Source organism: Montipora foliosa, chromosome 4, assembly GCF_036669935.1.
Source record: "Montipora foliosa isolate CH-2021 chromosome 4, ASM3666993v2, whole genome shotgun sequence".
Lineage (NCBI taxonomy): Eukaryota > Metazoa > Cnidaria > Anthozoa > Scleractinia > Acroporidae > Montipora > Montipora foliosa.
The window spans coordinates 17,675,337-17,695,336 of NC_090872.1; the positions used below are offsets into that span (position 1 = coordinate 17,675,337).

The 20,000-nt window shown below is 37.4% G+C and overlaps 3 protein-coding genes across 3 annotated transcripts in view; 1 reads left to right on the forward strand and 2 right to left on the reverse strand.

Moving 5' to 3' along the window:
* The window catches only part of LOC138000103 (ubiquitin-like protein 3), a 15,293-nt gene extending 7,370 nt beyond the window's left edge, over positions 1–7,923 (forward strand). Inside the window, exons 3-5 of the mRNA XM_068846269.1 lie at positions 2,975–3,061; positions 3,248–3,325; positions 5,092–7,923. Coding sequence (XP_068702370.1) covers positions 2,975–3,061; positions 3,248–3,325; positions 5,092–5,147 — 221 coding nt within the window. The 3' untranslated portion in view covers positions 5,148–7,923. The remainder of the gene's footprint in view (positions 1–2,974; positions 3,062–3,247; positions 3,326–5,091) is intronic.
* On the reverse strand, positions 6,239–14,087 carry LOC138000102 (ras-related protein Rab-9A-like). The gene is made up of 2 exons (XM_068846268.1): positions 12,321–14,087; positions 6,239–12,190 (listed from the first exon to the last, which is right to left on the reverse strand). The coding sequence occupies exon 1, from the start codon at positions 13,990–13,992 to the stop codon at positions 13,375–13,377; it is 618 nt and encodes a 205-aa protein (XP_068702369.1). The 5' UTR covers positions 13,993–14,087; the 3' UTR covers positions 6,239–12,190; positions 12,321–13,374.
* Positions 14,088–16,898: 2,811 nt separating this feature from the next.
* Positions 16,899–20,000, reverse strand: part of LOC138000101 (protein THEM6-like) — a 3,255-nt gene continuing 153 nt past the window's right edge. Inside the window, exons 1-2 of the mRNA XM_068846267.1 lie at positions 19,791–20,000; positions 16,899–17,716 (exon numbers count right to left, since the gene is read on the reverse strand). The exon at positions 19,791–20,000 is cut by the window's right edge and continues 153 nt beyond it. Of these exons, the coding sequence (XP_068702368.1) occupies positions 17,305–17,716; positions 19,791–20,000 (622 nt within the window). The 3' untranslated portion in view covers positions 16,899–17,304. The remainder of the gene's footprint in view (positions 17,717–19,790) is intronic.

Below are 20,000 nucleotides of genomic sequence, written 5' to 3' on the forward strand. Positions count from 1 at the left end.
AATCCATTGTGCGTTGCACGCTAATTTGAACTCCCCCATTGGGTTTGCCCCTTAGTTACTTATTAGTGGCTATTTCCATCTCCTGTTATTTCGAACAATTTTCCGTTTCTCTTGAGAGCAAGATGAAATATTCTTTTATAGGTGCCACAGTCAAAAAAGAATGGGCAGGGATGTTTCACCTCATGGCTTTAGCGTCAGTAATAGGGAGGTGGATTTTTCTGTTTATCCAAACACGGCATCCTTGGTACTAATTCTGTTGCATGGTGTCATAGAACCAAGGGTTATCAGCCAAGTGAAGTCAATTCCAATTCTAGTTTGGTTGCACCCCAACCACTTTATTCCACTCCTAGAAGTAGGCGGAGATACTATCAAGGAAAAAGAAATTCAAGACCATGTCTCCACAACAACACAAGCTTTTTTGGCTCAAACCAAAGCAAGAAAAGGAAGCTAACCGAAGAAGAGGGTCTTTCAGCCTGTGATGGCGTAAAATCAGAGACCGAACCAGAAGCACCGAGAAAGACACATAAGTCTGAAATTACAAAGGGAAGAAGGGTAACATGTGCCACAGTGGACAAATGGAAGAAGACTGATTTAGCCATTTTTGAGGCAGACACTTGGCTTATTTACGATGTTGATAAATGTGAAAGGGGAAAGTTTTGTTCCACGCTCAAATGCACTGTCTGTGTCGAGTTTGAACAAGTGATAAGCAAAAGGCGTAACTTTGCAAGATCGTGGATCGATGGGTCAGTCAATTTTAAGCTTTCCAATGTTATTGATCATGCGAAATCAGAAGCGCATAATGAAGCCCTGGCTTTGTACAAGAGAATATTGGGTCAAACTCCACCACCCCCAATGCTTACAGGAAACCAGCGACCTCTAGAGTTCAAACTGAGTAAAGAAGAAGAAGAAGTTTTCAGGAAGAAGTTTGATGTTTCATACTTTGTATTGAAAGAGGAAGTATGAGAAGATCATTGAACTAGAGAAAAGGCATGGTGTTCGGCTAGGCTCAACACATAACAATCGTATTGCAGTGCGTGAGTTCTTATCTTTTCAAGCTGGGGAGCTCAAGCAAGAGTTGTCAAAAGACATAACCAAAGCAAAGTTCTATAGCAATTTGTTTGATGGGACCACAGATAGCTCTGTGACTGAACAAGAAACCATTTGTGTCCTTTATTTCGATCCAGATGGAGAACTGACAGACAACATTAACCAAGAGCCAGAGATTGCAGTGAAGACGTGGTACCTCTCCTTACAGTGTCTGTCGAGTGCCACTGCTCAAGGTGTCGTTGATGGTATAAAGACTGCTCTTACTGACACAGGTCTGAAAGACGTAACAGCCACAACACCACCAGTACATGTCGGACTAGGAGGAGATTGCTACAGTACTAATAGAGGAGAAAAGAGAGGAGTAAAAGCAATTCTGAAGAAGGAGTATCCGTGGTTTCTATTTGTCTGGTGCATTGCTCATCGCTTGGAGTTGGCATTAAAAGATGCTTTTAGTGGCACTTATTTTAAAGAGATTGATGACTGCCTTTTGAAACTCTACTGTCTGTACGAGAAGAGTCCTAATAGGCTGCGAGGTCTTCGAGAGCTGAGTAACATCTACAAAGATTCATTGGAGTTTGTGGAAGGATCAGTGAAACCAAAACGTGCGAGTGGGACATGATGGATCATTCACAAACTTAATGCACTTAAAGTCCTGGTAGATAAATTTGGTATTTTCATTCAGCATCTTGAGTCTTGTAGCAGTGACACTTCCGTGAAAGCTGATGACCGAGCCAAACTGAAAGGATATTTAAAGAAATGGAAGTCAGGAAAACTGTTTATCTTCTCTTGCTTCTTCGTTGATCTCTTAGAGACAGCAGCATGTCTTTCAGCTGCATTCCAGGAAACAAAAGTTGATGTTGTGACTGTGTTCCTTGCCATGGCAAAAGCCAAGAAACATCTACTCGCACTGAAGGAGAGAGAAGTTGAGAAGCTAAAAACTTTCAGGTACTATTTGGCTAAGGTCAACGGTGGCTGTTTTCAGGGAGTGCAATTGCCGGGTTTAGATGGTGCAGTTGATCAGCTCAAGCAACATGAGGGTACATTTGTTGATTTGATGACAGAGGCTATTGAAGAACGGTGCGAGGGGACTGAAGGCATGATGGCAATGGCCAAAGTTTTAAATTGCGAAGTGTGGTCAAGAGCATATTCGATTAGCGAAGAAATTGACCAAACCATCTTGAAAGCATCTGACCAATTCCAGGATGCCTTGAAACAACACGGTTTTAGCTCAAGTGGTCCTGATGTGCTAGACGAATGGCATGACCTTGTAGACTACACGGTTGAATTCCTTAAATGTATTTTATTGAAATTTGTTTTGTACAAATTTATTGCGGCGCGAGCCGCGTGAGGTTACAAGATCAATCCGAAATACCCGATAACATTTTATAAGTCCAAGAGCAGCAGCGGCGCTTTCTTCATTGCAAATGTATTTTTTATTCGCCTGGCCAGTTTGTCCAGTATTCCTTTGTAGCTTTTTGTCGCTTATTTCTTTCCCACTCGTTACTTCACACTCAATGAAAACATAAACAAAGGCGCGTAAAGCATCTCGGTAGACAGAGAGTCTTTAAACCTGACAATCAACCAGGTACTTTACAGAGCACATGCACTTGATATAAAACTTGCCCTTTTGTCCACAATGCTTACAAAATAACAAAATGGAAGTGACCTGTCAAGATCATTGACCACTTTACATGCATCTCTGCAAATGTCATTTATTACATAACATTCATACTATGCAAAAACATTCACTATGTAAAAAACATTCACTATGTAAAGTGCTAACTATTGGCCTTGATAAAGGGCTATTCCTTGAAGCATCAGCTTTTGAATTTCTTTATGAGGGATGGGGGTCAATTCAGAGTGTATACACCCATTTCTTCTTTTATTTGAATTCTTTTACTTCATGAATGTTGTGTATTTTTCCCAGATTGGAAAGATGAAACAGTTAGTTCACACAACATATTAAAACTTATTTATCATGGTCGGTTCTTACATGGAAATGTCTCTTTATCTGGTAAGTAATCAATAAACTATTCCTCTTTTTTCCTCTTAAACGTACTTGTAGACTATTTAAATTGTGGTAAAACTTCTGGTCTTCTATGAAAGGGAAACTCTGTGGCTTGCATGTATTAGCTCTGCTTACAAGGCAAAACCTAGTGAAGGTGAAGTTTCTTTTTAACACCCAGTCTTTCATTGACAGCCCTAAATCTTGAGACAGGGAAGAGAAGTGTTATGCACCTTGTTGCCAGAGAGAACTTACCAGAACCGGCCACACAAGGTAGGGATGTGTTTGTCAAGTCCTCCCAACAAGAATGTTGTTGTTTTGGGTATCATGAAGAGCAACCCAAATTAAAGTCTTGCATTTCCTTTAAATGGGTTACATTATTTTTTTTCTGAAACAAGGATTTCAAAAGCTTTTGTTTTGATTCCTGTAAGACAACATAATTGTCTGAAAATGATTTGACGTCCTGGACGACAATTTTCATTATGTGACAAAATTTATGGCTGATTGTTGAACAAGTTCTGTAAGACCCATTGACTCGAGAAGATAGGTTCAACTTCAACAGTCACTGTCATTTCGTAGTTCCAGTAATGTTGAAGTCACCCATGCCAACAGAGGCTTACCTAAAGAAGAAATCTCAGGATGTTCAACAGATTCCTCTAGGTGGAAAAAATTGGGTTTGTACCCAGTACTGTTATCCAGATTTTGAAATCTGTGAAATTCAAGCAACAGGATGTCTCTTCTGAAGTGTTAGTCACTACAATAGATCATTTTCACGTGACGTCATCATTTTCTAAAATCCAAAACTAAAGAGCCACGAAAGTTTTTATCCTCATCAGGCATAAGAGGCGGTAAATTTGTATCCATTTGCAATTTTAAAGCTCAATAGCGTGCTTCGTTTGGAAACCAGAGCATTTTGAATTTCTGAGTTATAGCGGTGCGTGACACGAGGCGACGATCGAGTTTATTGAGAAATATATATTTATCTCATGGTTTTGAGCCTTTTTAGAATTTAAAGCATTAGGAAAAGTGCTTAGGTAAATAGCTGTCTGTTCAGTACAGATGATCACTCGCCTAGATAGCCAAAGTAAGTAACAGATGTTGACACTATTTTCCGGCCGCCATATTGGTGCACCACAGATGTGCACCAACATGGCATTTTCATACTGGGCTCTGTAAATTTCTGCGAAACATTTCGATGAATATCTGAAGTTTGGGGAAACGCACAGGCCTAAAACTTGGAGAAGTGTCTTCTTCATTTATCTTCTACAACATCACGAATTCTTGACTTTTTCCACTGGATGGTTTTCGATTTATTTTTTTATTGCGTGACAGTGAAAACGATCTATTGAGGCACATGTAAAATGTTATTTTGCTTAACAAATAAATGCAAATCAGGGGTAAATGCTAAATATAGCTTTTTTTAATATGATAGTGACTGAGCTCCGGGAGGGGGGACTGGAAACTAGACATTTCAAAGTCCTTTTCTCAAAACCTAACCATACGACCAGGGTTAACAATATGATGTTGATACTGTCAACATTTTTTTTTAAAATTATCTCACAGTTCTGTATTATCGAAAATAGACGAAAATTGCCATTTTTGCCACTTGCCAAAAACTGTTATAATTCTATACGTGATTGTTTTTTCTCGCTAAGAAAATCCTGAAATTTTAAAGGGGGCTCGTATGGCCAGTTTTTGAGAAAAAGTCCTTCGAAATGTCTAGTTTCCAGTCCTCCCTCCCAGAGCTCAGTAACTATATTTTGCATTTTCCCCTGATTTGCATTTATTTATTAGGTAAAATTACATTTTACATCAATTGCAGTAACTAACACTTCAGACGAGACATCCTGTAGCTTTAATTTTACAGATCTCAAAATCTTGGTCGTTTCTTCAGAAAGCCACCTTAGGTACTGGTTAGGTCTTTCTCACTGAAACTGCACAGCATTAAATAAGTCACAATTATTATAAAGAGGTTTGAGTGTTTGATTGTAGTGTCATGACAATTTACGTGAGAACATAATTTTTGTTCAATTTGACAGGTCAAAGGAATCGGGAGAAAATAAGTCAACAAAGTTGCTGCTGCTGTATTGTTTGACTAAAGGTTAAGCATCAACTCTTTACAGAGATCATCTTCTCTCAACATTTAACCTTGTTTTTAATGTTAGCTCTTTCAATTGAAATATGCTGGGTTTAAACCTGCATGCGCATGGAAATTTATCTGAGAACTTTCTTTACACAAGACTTGACTTGTGTCCAGTCTGTAAGGATTGTCCAGTAAGTGCCAGAGAAAGAAAATAAGGAAAACAAAGTTACTTGTGATAGTACTAATGGTTTCAATATTGGTTACAATACTTTGGCCGATGACGAATTCAGGAAAGTCTTAACTTAAGTGGATGGATGATATACATTATTTTGTTGACGGTGGTGTTTTACAGCAATAAATTTTTGCTGAATTCAGAAAACTTTTAAAAATTTTCATGATAAAAAGAATGAAAAGCCTTGACCTTTTTTGTGAATGGCTGTTCATGATAATTTATTATTAATTTTCTGGTAGCAGCGGAGCGAAATAATGTTACCTATTTGGTGAGATCCAGTGAAAGTTACTGATGTCCCAGCTGTGCTTGCAGTGCCAGATTTTTAGTGACATTTGTGTGTTGTCTCTAGATAATATTAGGCAGATTTAGCAAAGACAATGCAATAGCAAAAAACACTCAATTTATTCAGTCTTAATGCCAAACTGAAAGCAGTGAAAGGAAGAAAAAGTAAGTTAAAACTGTTGGCGATAGTTGGATAACCATCAGAAATCATGTGCTCTTGACATGAAATTTTGTTGGTACTAATTTAGGGAAATGCAACTTGGTTTTACACTCTGTATCACTCTCTGCATTGATGTCAAATCTATCACAATTGCAGTTTGAAAAAACTGTCCTGGAAGGAAACACATAATACAGAAAAATGAAATTTTGGTCATCTAAAATTTATGCTAAAATTATGCAAGTTTTATCACTTAGCTGAATAAAGAAATTACTGATACTGATTGTGTAGCACATCAGTTTTTTACCAACAAACATCATGACCATGCAATGACTGATCAATTAAAAAACTTTGGGTTAAGAGAATGCTAAATCACTGAAAAATTGACAACACATCGGCTTTGTTGGCCTAACTTTTTTTTGGTTTTTACAAGTGCACACGGCATTGTCAGTGCCGTTGCATTATCTTTGCTAAATCTACATGTACCTATTGATAATGTTAGTAAACACAATCCATCATTTAGTTTAGACTTAAATATATTTATAACTGTATCTAGTTGACTCTGATGTGAGGCATTAATAAGAGTAGCAGTCTTGGAAGTTATGGGAAAATTCTTGTTTTATAAAAAAAATGTGTTAAATTTTTTTGTATGTGGCCTCAACAAAACCAGGAATCAGTAATTTGCTGTAAGGGGATCACAAGTCTTTCATTCGCTGAATTTTCACCTCCCCCCTCCCAAAAAATAAGAGAATGCCTGATTGCGGGTAAGCTTCAACTCTTCAGAAACAGTCGAATACTTAAAATTTAGTTTTAATGCTTAACCCATTGACACCTCAAACACTCTAGGACGCCCCCAATTGACGAGTAAAATCATCTGGCGTTAGACAGAGTAAAATCTGTTAAGTTTCACTCCTAGGAGTCAGTAGGTTATGTGTATGTGGGCTGCTTATTTTTTTATTTTTCACAGCATTAAGTATTTTCTTATACATTAGTAAATTTGCTCTCAGTCACACAGAAGACAAACAATTTGAAGCCTTACAACGCATTTGAATTAAAATAAGCTATTTTTAATTCCATTCTTGTTTTGTGGAAATTTTTAGTAGTTAAAGTGGCCTTCTTTTAACACAGAGTTCTTACTCTTTCATTCTGGTAGATATTGTTTTTTCATATTAAAGTTAATTTAAGGTTACTGTTTTCCTTGTCTAAGTTAATTATCTTTAGGAACGATAGCTTGATTTTGAACCACTAATGGTCATCATTGAACAGCCGTAATTATGAGAGAGAGAAAGACTTGACATGGAACTGGAGCTGCTTCACACCATCTATGCAAACATGGTGGGCAGATAAATCAGTCAATATCAGCCAAACCTGTATATTATTTTTTTCAAAACTATGACTAATTATTCAGAATATTCTCAATCTCTATGGAGACAAGCAGTGGGTAAGTCATGGGGTCTCTAACATAAAAGAGTCTAGAACAAAGAAGCAAGTGTGTCAAATTGGATATCACAAATTTGTCCTGAAAGACTAAAAAGTGGCAACTGTGTTTTATGTTTTGCTGGATGATGGACAGAAGTGGTTATCATGTGGTTACACTTCATTTCTCATGGTAAATCAAGAAATTTTGTGAGTCTTTTATCATTTTAATTTATAACATAGAGGGCAAAATTACGAAATGCTGATTGGCTGAAACAGAGAGCATTTTTCGTTTATTTTGGAAATTGCCTGGGGCAAAGTTACTTTCATTATTTTCATGTAGTGAAGGTTTTTTAGCACGGCTGGTTTTATTGCTTTGGCATTGTTGTACAAAAATAAATGTGTTTTACAGTTCATTGACGCTAACTGAACACTGAAATGGCTTCCTGTGAAATTATACAACAGTGTGCATTTTTGACCTTCTTAATGAAAGGAAATTTTGCCCTTTATACTATAAACAAGTTGTCGCAAGTTTCCTCATAAAATTAATGATTCATACCACTTGTGTTTTCGTTAAATTATTTTGCTGGGCCCCATGTGATTACCTATACAAATAAGATGTAATGTCAAGGTGTTAATAGTAGTATTTTAGCCAATATGACTAATGTTATTTCGTAAACAATAAATTATTACTTTAATTATGTATGCGTCATGTTTGCTTCAAATGAAAGACTTATATTTTCCTTCCATACAGTTTTTTTCCTTTTTCTGTCTATAGGGGAATCTTTTTTTACATTTTTTCCTTCATTGGCATAAGCCTGTCATTTTGTAATGGCCAAAAATTCATTACTGAATAATTATTGAAAGTGCATAATTTGCATAATCTCTGAAGCTTTGATTGCAGTTTACCAGATAGAGCGAGTTTCAGTCGAGTGTCGTAAAACCAAAACCAAAGTAATTACTTTGGCCATTCAAAAAGGATGGAGACAATCCGGTTAACAAATCAAAACTTGAAGTAATTACACGTAGCCGACACAAAGCGCGGGAAAATGTGCACGCGTGAGCCACGATTGGTTTTGGTTTCACTTCTGATTGGTTGAGAAAGTGGCGCAAGAACTTTGCACCAATCACTGAGTGAAGTAATCATAAACCAAAGCAATTCACTAATTACTTTCAACCTTTCGACATTCAATTGAAAACCGCTCTAATCTCCGAGTAATTACGGTTTGAAAATTTGAAATTTTACAAAGAATGTACAGGGTGATTGGTGCTTTTGCCACCCAAGAATTTATCAGTTTTTGATGAAAGTCAATTTATGATGCCTTCTGTCAGCAAACATGTATGCTAATTAGACAGAATGTAAACAATGACGTCAGCAAAGATTCGCCTATTCACGAAGTGACTTAAGCCTTTCTCACAAGAGATTTATTTCTGAACGACAGGGTTTGTACACTTTTTGTGTACTAAATTTCCATGACTTTTCCAGGACTTTCCAGGACCATACAAGACAAAATCCATGACCTAGGAAAGCCTAATAAGGGCTGCGAGGGAGACTACTTGAATATACATATGTGTTCCGGAGTTTGAAATGTGCATTTGCATTAGCCAAAACTTGTGACCAGAATTTTATTTTGTTTGTGCAGAGCTAATTTTCCAGGATTTTCCATGACTTGTCGTCATTTCCAGGATTTCCAGGCCTGGATTTTACAAGATTAGAAATCCATGACTTTCCAGGATTTCCATGTCCCGTACGAAGCCTGGAACAGGTTTTTTGGATTTGCCTACTCTTAACAGATAAATTAAGTGCTTATAATTACCTGTGGCAACTTTTTCATGGTACTGTAATTCAATGAACATGCGAAATTTTTTTCCTTTGGGTTGAGCCCATGTAAATAGATTCCTGTTATTATTAATAAACGATTTTTGAGTGTACAAAACTGTATCAGGTGTTTGGCCTGTAAATTTTTCAAAGTGTCACATTGGTTGGGTTGGGAAAAAACTTTTTATTAGCAAACTTAGTCTTCACTGGTGTTGTAGGGGTGTGGTATTTCCTTTGTTTCACTTTTATACCAACATTGTTGCTTTATTCCAAATAATGTTTTTAATTATTTTATTCTCACAAGACTCTTCAACCATGTATTATTTTACATTATTTACTGGTTTCCCTTTGGTCTGATTTCAGGGACAATAATCACTGTATATAAACAGTGATTCGACCACAGGGGGCAATACCACCAGTGTTCTGCTGTTCGCCGGTTAATAAGACCACAAAAAATATTCCATAATTTAGGCATCAAAACAGAACGTCTCTATTACCTCCAGTCCATAAATTTGTGGATAACTTTCTGGAGATTGACCCTTTTAAGTTTACGACCTGGCCCTTAGATCAAGTCCTTTGTGAAGTTATCATTAGTCCTTAATTCCATTTCTGTTTAATAGGGAATAGATATACAGCATAGTACCAAAATGCAGTGTTCAGAGGTACATGTGTATATAGATGATACTAAGCTACTGGTAGTTATCTCCTTCAAAATGAAAGTTAGTTTGGAAGTCTTTGCCAACTTAACAGATGACTTGCATAGAATACGTCAATGATGTTCCATCAACTTTTTATTGTTGAACCTGAGCAAAGCTAAACTTATGCTCTTTCGCAGGAGGAAAATGCACTCAAGATTGGTCACTCCATGCCTCACCTTTATGGGAAGAGAACTCAACCTGAACACACTGCTAAAGACCTTGGGGTGATTTTGGACACTAACTTGACCAATGATGAACACATTACCAAAATTGTCTCCTCCTGCATGTCTTGTCTCAGTCAAAATTAATAAGAATTGTCTCCTTCTGCATGTCTTGTCTCAGTCAGAATTAATAAGTCGCACTTTAGTTCTTAGTAAACTTTTTTTATTTTTCGAACGTATGGGTGAACAAGTCAAAGTGTAATGTAAGTAAATAACAAAATATCCAGAACTTCGCTGCTCGATTCGTGACCAGAAAATGCAAATGTGATCATGTTACACCAGTTCTAAAAGAGCTATTAAAATGGATGCAAGTAGCAACTCAATTATACTTTAGGAATGCTGTCATTTGGCCTTTAAATGCCAAACATCCTGTGTGCCAGAGTACCTTTCCTCTCAGTTCATAAAGCGAGGAGAAATATGCAGGCATACCACAAGAAGTTCAAGGATGCTGAACATTCCACTTTTCAAGACTGCTAGTCATCAGAGGACTTTTTATTATAGAATAGTTAGTATTTGGAACTCCATGGATAGCTATCTTAGAACTCTTAAATCAGTATCTGCTTTTAAATTTAACATGAAACGTAAACTGATCAAGGATTTTATAGATTCTTACGTATAACTGTAAATAATTTTTAGGGGCCTTGAGTAGATTTTTATTGTTGTAATCTTATCTTTATTTATGTACTTATTTAAATTAAAATTATTGTCTTTGAAAAGCCTCTACAGGGAAAGCCAGTAAAGTATGTATGTATGTTTGCATGTACCAATCACCTCCAAGGAGTCAAAGAGGAAAAAATTGCTTCCTGTTACCATTATCACTTCAGTATGCCAGTTTTCTCCTTGAAGCAATGAAATTGGTGGAAATCTACCAAGCTTCAATTCACTTCTACATCAATGAATAATAGTTTTTTCCTACAGTTTGCTCTGACTAGGCTTTAAAATAATGAAAACAAGGCTCAATTTCAGTTCACCTTGTTTCAATACAGTCGGTAAGTGTATACATGCGCATTTTCGTCGAACAGCATGATTTAGGAGACAAACACAATAGGGTGGAGTTTTAATCATAACACAATCAACTCTGACCTCAATTTCACTTAAAAGGCCAGGTAACATGTGGCTCTTAAATTATGGTAAAATCAACTATTAACCCATTGACCCCTCAGGCAACCTAGGATGCCAGGAGTCAATGGGAAAACACCACCCAAAAACACTGCTGGAAAATAAATGAACATTCGGTTGTCTCTGAAATTCTTGTAATCCAGAATAAAGGCAAAAACAAATTAAAAGTTTGTAAGGAGTAAATGGTAACAATAGCAAAAAGAAAAACCTTCCTTTTCTTGATAACAATTCTGCTTTCAGTAGTGAGCACTGCAGTGTTGCCAAAGAAATAGAATGGATATTTGGACAATGAAACAAACAGGACAAGGATTTAATGCCTTGATCTTTGGATATTAATTAAATGACCTTTGCTTTTCCTTTCCTATTACCCATTAACAGCTATCTGCATCTTAGCTGGCAGTCACAGTTGTTTCAGTGTTTTCCTGGTTTATGGTAGGTTTGCTTGTTGTGGTTTTGAAGCCAAGATAAGTTTCCTAGCTATCTGCAGGACCATGTAATGCTTAAATTACTAGAGGTGAAAATATGACAATCTTTTGCCCTTACTTGGTACACCTGAAGTAAGGTCATATGGGTGAAACAGCAGACTGTCCTTTATCTGTTACACTATCTAACCACCTATCTTTGACTTTAAATCCAATATCATATGGCATTTACAGTACAGGTCAGAGAAAGTGTCCTCGTTTAGGCGTTTTTAACGCCTTAATAAAAGAGGCACAAATGCGAGTGCATTTGGAAACATGTTTCCAAAATGCACCTGTATCGGAGCTATTTAGTATGTACGAGCTACGGAAGCACTTTGCTTAGTTAAACAATAGCTTAAACAATGCCCAGTAAAGATGGCAACGTTTGAAAAATGTGAAAAAGGAAGGTATAAATTTCAGCCATTTTCTAATACACCTATGAGAGAAACTGGTACATTCAAGAGGAAACAACTATTGTTAAATACCTAGACTTTCACTCAACAAAACAAGCACTGTCCCTGATTACATTCAAATGTATACCCTGATCGGGATACAATTCTGCAGTTGTTGCCGCTCCAGATGTCTTGCTACGATTGTTGAAGGAAAAGTCTAAATATATAACAAAGCAATAATTAATTAACGTATGGTCCCTTGGGAAACTAGTTATTTTTGTTTTCCCTCGAGTCCTGATGTGTCCCTCAACGAACATCAGGACTCAAGGGAAAACAAAACTAACTGTCCCCCTCGGGACCATACATTAAGTATATACATGTATTGTACAAAGGCATTTTGTTTTTTAAAATTATCTCGTGTCCAGGACCATTTTAAAAAAAAAGTGTCCAAATGAGCAATAAGTAACTAGGAGATTTGTATATACTTCATTGACAACTCTCCCTAGGGGCTTTCTAGGGCCAAAAAGCCGCTCACAACATCAGCCCAACAGCGGCGGGTCTAATCTGCAGGTCGCAGGTCATTGTTTCACCAATACAGAAAGTATCCTAAACATTCTTAAAAGCTAACCTTAGGCCTAATTAGGCCTAAGGTTAGCTTTTAAGTAATGGTCCGGCTAAGAAGCAGGCAGAAAAACAATAGCCCGCGGCAATAGCGTCGGTTAGTTAAAATGTGTCAACATTTTTAATCAAATTAAGTTCGGCTGTTCCCATTGGTGTAAGCAGCTAAAAGCGCGAAATTTGAATTTCAATGAAAAATGTAATCGACTTGCCGTCTAAAAAATTAGATTCTGTTTCGTAGAACAAATCATTATGCCTTCAAAAACTATGTTTGTAAATATCGTCAAGATTCTATGCGCCATTTGCCGATTGGCGAATGGCGCATAGAACAATGCCCAAATTTGGCCGAGAGACAGAGATAAAGGGCATGGGGAAGAAGAAATCCAAAAAAGGCTTTTTTTTCATTTTTTCCTCATCTTTTTTCGACATTTTCCGATATTAGCCAATCAGATGCCTCGATTGGAGCAGCAGCTTCTAAGTACTTTTGCCGCTGGGCTGCCTGCTTCTTAGCCGGACCATTACTTAAGCCTAATTAGGCCTAAGGTTAGCTTTTAAGAATGTTTAGGATACTTTCTGTATTGGTGAAACAATGACCTGCGACCTGCGATCTGCAGCCACATGTAATTTGCTGTGAGTTGACTAGAAAACCGGAGTACACCGAGAAAAACCCTTTAGTCAGGTAAAGAGCAACTGTAACTAACCTCACATACTATCGCTAAGGTGGAAGGCATGGTTCATGACCAATGCATTATCTCCCCCCTCCCCCCCTCCCCCACCCATCTGCAGTGGGTCTCACATTTAAATTAAACATTAAATGTAAACAATTATTCACAGCACCCCGATGATTCCTTTGTTTTCAGTTTTGATAAATTCACTCCTTCAGAAGCAGAGAAGTCACTCTTGCCTCTGGATTGTTCCAATTCATTTAGTCTTTTCACAGCTGCAGTGAAAGCTATGTTCACATTTGTAGAATCTTTCGCGCTAGTTTCATAGTAAGGTATTCCTCCCAGTTCCTTGCAAAAATTATGTGCTTCTTCCTGAGTCACAATCCTCTCGTTAACGTCAATTTTATTCCCCAAAAGGATAAAAGGAACGTTGTCTTCCTTGCGAACGTCTGCGTAATACAGAAACTCCTTTCTCCACATTGCCAAATTTTTGAAGCTCTTCACGTCATCAACTGCGTAGACCAACAAACACAAGTCCGATCCTCGATAAAACGGTGTCCTTAGGCTCTTAAATCTTTCTTGACCTGCCGTATCCCAGATTTGTAGTGTGTACGATTCTTCATCTACGACAACATCCTTGTTTAAAAATTCCACACCGATGGTGTGGTACGACTGGTTGTCAAATTTGTTGCTGACAAATCTGTTCATAAGAGACGATTTTCCGACTCCACCATCGCCAAGCAGTACTACTTTTAAAAAGGTTGCCTTGGTGGACATTGTAGTCTTTTTTCTTAGAGTTAAGAAAGTAAACTGATCATGCAATCCGTCAAATAATCCACGTTCTGATTGAAACTTTTATATAAACTTCGCTCTCACGTGACAAGCCGATAAAGGTCATGGGATTCGATATAGGCCTGCAATACCACAATTACGCGTCGGCGGCCACGTCGCTACCAACGTCACTGCTCGGGCTGTAATGCTAAATTTACTGTTTTTTGGTCAAAACCGGGTAAAAATCTAAATTAATTCTCCAGCTCTTACGTGTAACATTCCTTACAAGTCATTGAGATCATACGAAATAATGGACTCCGAGAGATTGGACCAGGAAACAGGGCCGTCCAAAAACACGTTGGAGTTATGATCTCACCAGACAGCTTGGACCTGCATGGTCGAGGACAGATATCTATGGGATCATTCCAAGGAGGGGCTCCTCCGCCAGGAGCAAACTTAGCTCTGTCAATGATGAATGGCACAAAGAGCTATTCGTATTAACTTTTGGCGATTTTCAGAGGACAACGTCTCCAAACTTTTTCAAATTTCAATCCATTTCCAACCCTAATCCTAACCCTGAAGGTTTTACCGTGTTTAGATAATTTTGTGTAATAGATAACCACTAAATGACAAAATACACCACGTATCTTCCGACACTGGCGATGCGAAATATTCACTTCCGGTTGCCGTCCACCTCTAAAAATTCGCGTGCTCACGGACACCGGAAGTGAAATTTAGCATGCCAAAACAGTGGTCTCCCAGAAATTTTTATACTAATCTTATAGTGAAACAAAATTACCAATAGGAAGAGTCAAGACAAGTTAAAAAGGAAAGCAGTTCTGTATATCATTGTGACCAATATTTGGATCCCATCTTTTGTACAAATTAATAAATTGTATTTCTTTTCTACATTTTTAGAAGTCTTAATTTTTTCTCCGTGCAGTTAAAGCATTTTTGAAACAAATGATTTTATGCATTTATAAATGAAATGACATCACACATATCTTTGAACTCGAAAAAGCTTTGTGACCTCATGTAATGCCTCTTATTTATGAATTATTACACTGGTTGCCAATTAAATATAGAATTGATTTTAAAATACTTTTAACATTCTTAATTACCTGTGCTGCACCGAAACTGTGGATTGCGTTATCATTTGACATAAGAAGCGCCAGCACAGTTAGTATTTTTAAAGCCAAGCTAAAAACTCACCTTTTCCTTCATGTATTGTTATCATAGTTGTTTTTATTATAATTTGTGTTTGCTTTTAATATTATTGTAATTTTAGCTTTTTAAATTATTGTAAGTTTACTATTAATAAATTGTAATTTTAGCTTTTTAGCCTTTTTTTAAATTTAGTTTTTAATCTTGTCATGCGCATTTGAACATTTTATGGAATTTGCGCTTTATAAATGTCCTATTATTATTATTATCATTATTATTATTATTATGAGGAGATTTGTAACAGGGCACCCGAATAGATGTAGCATTAATGAATATTAGTTTTATTGTGAGAAACAGCTTCAGTAACAGTGAGTATTCAGTGGGCCAAATTATTAAAAGAATGGTGTAGATTGTACTGTATATGTTCCCCACTTCAAACAGTTTATTCCATGTTAGTATATTTTCCACCAAATGAACTGCTTTGAAAGGACGTGTTTCCAACCATCAGTTCTCCCAGCTTGGAAGCTATCATTATTTAATGGAAGGACAGGTTGGAGAACTATAACTCTTTCCATCCTTTGAGTGAGACTAAAATACCATACAATTTTACTCCTAGATGGGGGCCACTTTCGGGGTGAATGGGTTAAAGTGCCCCTGTGATCAAAAAAACCACTTCCTTTTTTCCTTCAGATTTTGAAAGTGTGTTTACTTAATAACACCTGACTGGCAAAATTTTGAGCTTTGATTTTTATCCAAAGGCCATTTACTTTGAGTGTAAGTTTTGGATTTCACGGTCCGCCATTACTCACGTTCAAAACTGACCGATTGGACCTCAGACGGTTGGATCCAGGGAAAAGTGACGTCAGAGGCTCACTAGCTTAAAATTTCAGCGTGTGAATGCAGCTTATTATATATGCAAAGCGTGAGTTTAAAAGTCTGAAAGCTCAAAACCCCCGTGCTGCATATTAATTCTGCCGCGTACACACGTATTGCATTCTTAAACTAGTGAGCCTTTGACATCATTAATTTTCTCCTCGATCCAGCTCTCTCAAGAACATAATGTTAGTAATGGCGGACCATTAAATAGGAAAATTAAAGTTAAAATAAAGAGGTGTCTTTTTTAAATCAAGGCTTAAAACGTGGGTCACTTAGTGTTTTGTTAACATAGTTTTGAAATCCAAAGAAAAATATGAATTGATTTTTCGGTCACAGGGGCACTTTAAGGAAGGGGATCATCTGTGTGGAGGGATGAAGAATGGCTGGAAAACGTTTTGGTCGAAAGTTTGAGTTCAGAAACCCACAGGCGTTCAAAAACAAAATGAACCCGGGCCCGGGTCAAACATTTTAAACCAGAAGATCACTCGCTACTGACAAACATATCGGTCGAGCCTAGAATTAAATTGGCACAAAAGCACGAGGCCATAAAGTCACATTCACATTACTGCCGAGAAAATCAACACCAAAAAACTAAAAACATTATTTTTGAGACCAACCATTTTCTTGGAAGAAAACGTATCACACAGCAGTATAGAGCCTCATTGGGCAAAAACCATTGCTAAATGAATCCTACAGGAACCGCCTAAAAGAGGCGTCCATTCAAATATGTACTCAAGAGAGCAAAATTACGACAAAGGCAACAGAAACCAGACCACGCACAAGGGAGTCGTGTAGGTCTGTCAACCCTTTTTAACACTTGACTTTCTCCCTTTCATAAATCTAGTAAGGATCCATTAAACAAGCACTCCATAGATGGTCCTGGACAAGATTATTCATTTTCTTAGTTACAGAAATTAGACAAACTGCAAAACCCATAATTTTGAAAAAAAATGTTTTTTTCAAAATTCCACTCTAATATTTTCCTTTTAAATAATAAATATTGTTCATACAGGATTTTTTGTGTAACTTTCGTCGTTATTTTAAAATAATATAGGAGAACAATCTTTGCTGTCCTTCCTCTGCTGCAATGGTTGGCCCAGATGAAGAAAAAAAGGTAATTTTAAGCATGAGATGTTGTCATTTACTGAATTGTGAAGGACTAAAGTTGTGGTTGATAGGAACAGTTTTCTTGCATGGACATGGCCTCTACAATTTGGGGAAATAATCAAAATACAAAATTCACATGCAGATGTATATCTAGTCCGTAAAATCATTGTTTTATAAAGCATTTTTTAACATGGTGCTTGAAGTTTGGTTGAACTGAATCCAGAGGTGCAAATCTTGTGGTATTGTAGGGCTTTGTACATTCCAACCAGTCAATAACTGTACCAGCTCAGATGGCGAATTACGTCTTTCAGCCTTACTTCCTTGAACCAACGTATTCTTTGTGATGACAACAGCATAAACAAAACCACCAAAATCAGAAAACCTCTGCTCCAAGTAGAATGCAGTTTCATCCCAGGCCAAGACTCTGGTAGTAAGAACCACCTTTTGAAAAAGCTCTAGTGATCTGCGATAACGAACGCTTGAAGCTGCTATTGTGACACAACATTTGTTCTTTCGCATCACATTCATCATTCCACTTGTGATCCAAAAGTTAATTCTTCCAAAGTCACATTCACGAAGATATCTGTAAGAGGAAAGCCAATGATAAAAAACGTTGGGGTCAGAGATTTTTCTCTTCTTACAAACCTTGACCATAATCCTCTCAAAATTTAAGAGACAACTTCAAAAGAAGATCAAAAGTCTAATTCCAGTTGCCATCTGTCACAAAAATACCAGTGTCCGTTTTCTAAGGTTTATACTTGATAAGTGTTTTTCAAATACATTTTCCAAAAAATATCCACACTCTCCAGCCCCTAGAAATCTTAATATTATTTTCAAAGGCTATATTATATTTTGAGAACCCACTCCCATTTTGAATTGTTTTGAAAGCCCACCATTACATTGTTATTGTAATTATTTTGGTGACTAGAATCCAACTGAGCCCCACACTAAACGGTTGGCTCAGTTGAATTGGATGAGCATGAGACGACTGTTTTGAGGTTGTGGGGTCAACTCTGGCTGGACCAACACTCAGGGTCTTTAACCCATTGACCCCTGAGAGTGACACTTAATAGATTTTACTCTGTCTAATGCCAGACATCATCAGTGGTGGGTGTCCTAGTGAGTTTGAGGTGTGAATGTGTTAAATAACTGACAGAGGAAAAAGTGCTGCCTTTGAAATTTCATCTGGAAATGGTTAGACTTTTAAGTCCTCTCGGATAAGGACTATAAACCACAGGCCTCATCTCACAACCTTTGCTCATAAACTCAATAAACTCTGTGGGATGTTTAAAAAAGATCTCACACACTACTCGGAAAGAACACAACAAAGAGTCATGGTGTGGTCAGAATTCTAAGGGCCACAAGTTATTAAGTGTTGTAATACTGGGGAGCTTAAGCAAAAACAACGGCGGCGACAACAAGAACGTTGCAAATTTGCATATTTAGCGGGAAAAAACAATATTTTTGCACGCCCTGCACATGCATTTTTCACTTTGGTTCATTTCTTTGCCGTTGTCAGCAAAACAACAACGTGAAATCATCAAATTTGAGGTTTTATAAAGAACGTTAGCACTTGAGGATAAATTCTCATTTTCTACCTTAAATTAAGGGCTATTCCGACCAGTGTCATTTTTGAGGAACTACCACACCCTTGTCATATTAAAAAGGTTGAAATAGTCACAAAGTTATTTCAATAACGTGAGATGACGTTCTCGTTGCCGTCGCCGTCGTCATTGCTTAAGCTTCCTACTATTACAAATGTATTAAGTGCTACCCCCACTTTGTTTGTTTGTTTGTTTGTTATTTATTTGTTTGAGCAGGTTGAAGTTTGGCAGCTATTCAGGTGATGTGGACCTGCTATGCCCACCCACCCATATACACACAGAGGGCAGCCACAACACCGGGAACTTCATCCCCTACTCTTCTCGAATAGTGTGTGGGTTCTTTAACGTCCCACAGGGAACTAATGAACACAAAGTTATTTGTGAGATGGGACCTCTGGCTTATCGTCCTTGAAAGTCTAACCATTCGCACATGTTATTAGAAAGGCAGCACTTTCTCCTCAGTTATTTAAAGACCCCAAGTGTTGGTCCAGTCGGAGTCAAACTCACGACCTCCCGCATGGCAGCCCGGTGCTCAACCAACTGAGCCACCGGTGCATAACAGGAGTACAATCTATGACCTTCCCCACTGAAAATTCAAATCTCTCTCACTGAGCTTAAAGTCAGACTCCTGTGAGATGTGCCATTAAATCAGATTCAGGTCGCAACTGTCCTGCAATACTGCTGCTTCGAATTTCTTCAATTCTATAGACCTTATTCATAAATGGCGGTCAATTTATAATTCTTTTTTCGAAGTGAAAATTAGCCTACCAAGCACCATACAGTGAATTGAAAAGAATTCTTGCTCTAAAATGAGGCTTGGTAGGCTAATTTGCACGTGGACAAAAGAATTATAAATGTGACCGCAATTTATGAATAAGGTCTATCGTAAGGCCAATTTTCCGTGGACCGTGGATTGTTTATTTCTTATGTTTTACCTCTTGAATAGAAACATAGATGCGAGTATGCCAGGGAAAAGAAGGGGCAATGTTAATAACAGAAGCTTATCACGATCAGCAAAACAAAGCCTAGTATGGAAAGCTTTTATAACCTTACCTAGCATTATTCATGTGAAGGTTGAGATCCACATCCGACGGCAAAACGACAAAATTCGTATCACAACGATCAAGAAAATAATGATTGGGTTTTCTATCAAATATTATCTTTTTTAAAACAATCCAGGTTACTCGTAAACTCCAGTTCACGTCAAAAAACATATAAAGAAGAGGTACAATTATACCATAAATTCCTAAAAGTCTCTTTATC

What these genes read in the sequence shown, in the direction of transcription:
- LOC138000102 (XM_068846268.1), bottom strand. Translation starts at nt 13,992, where the DNA reads ATGTCCACCAAGGCAACCTTTTTAAAAGTAGTACTGCTTGGCGATGGT.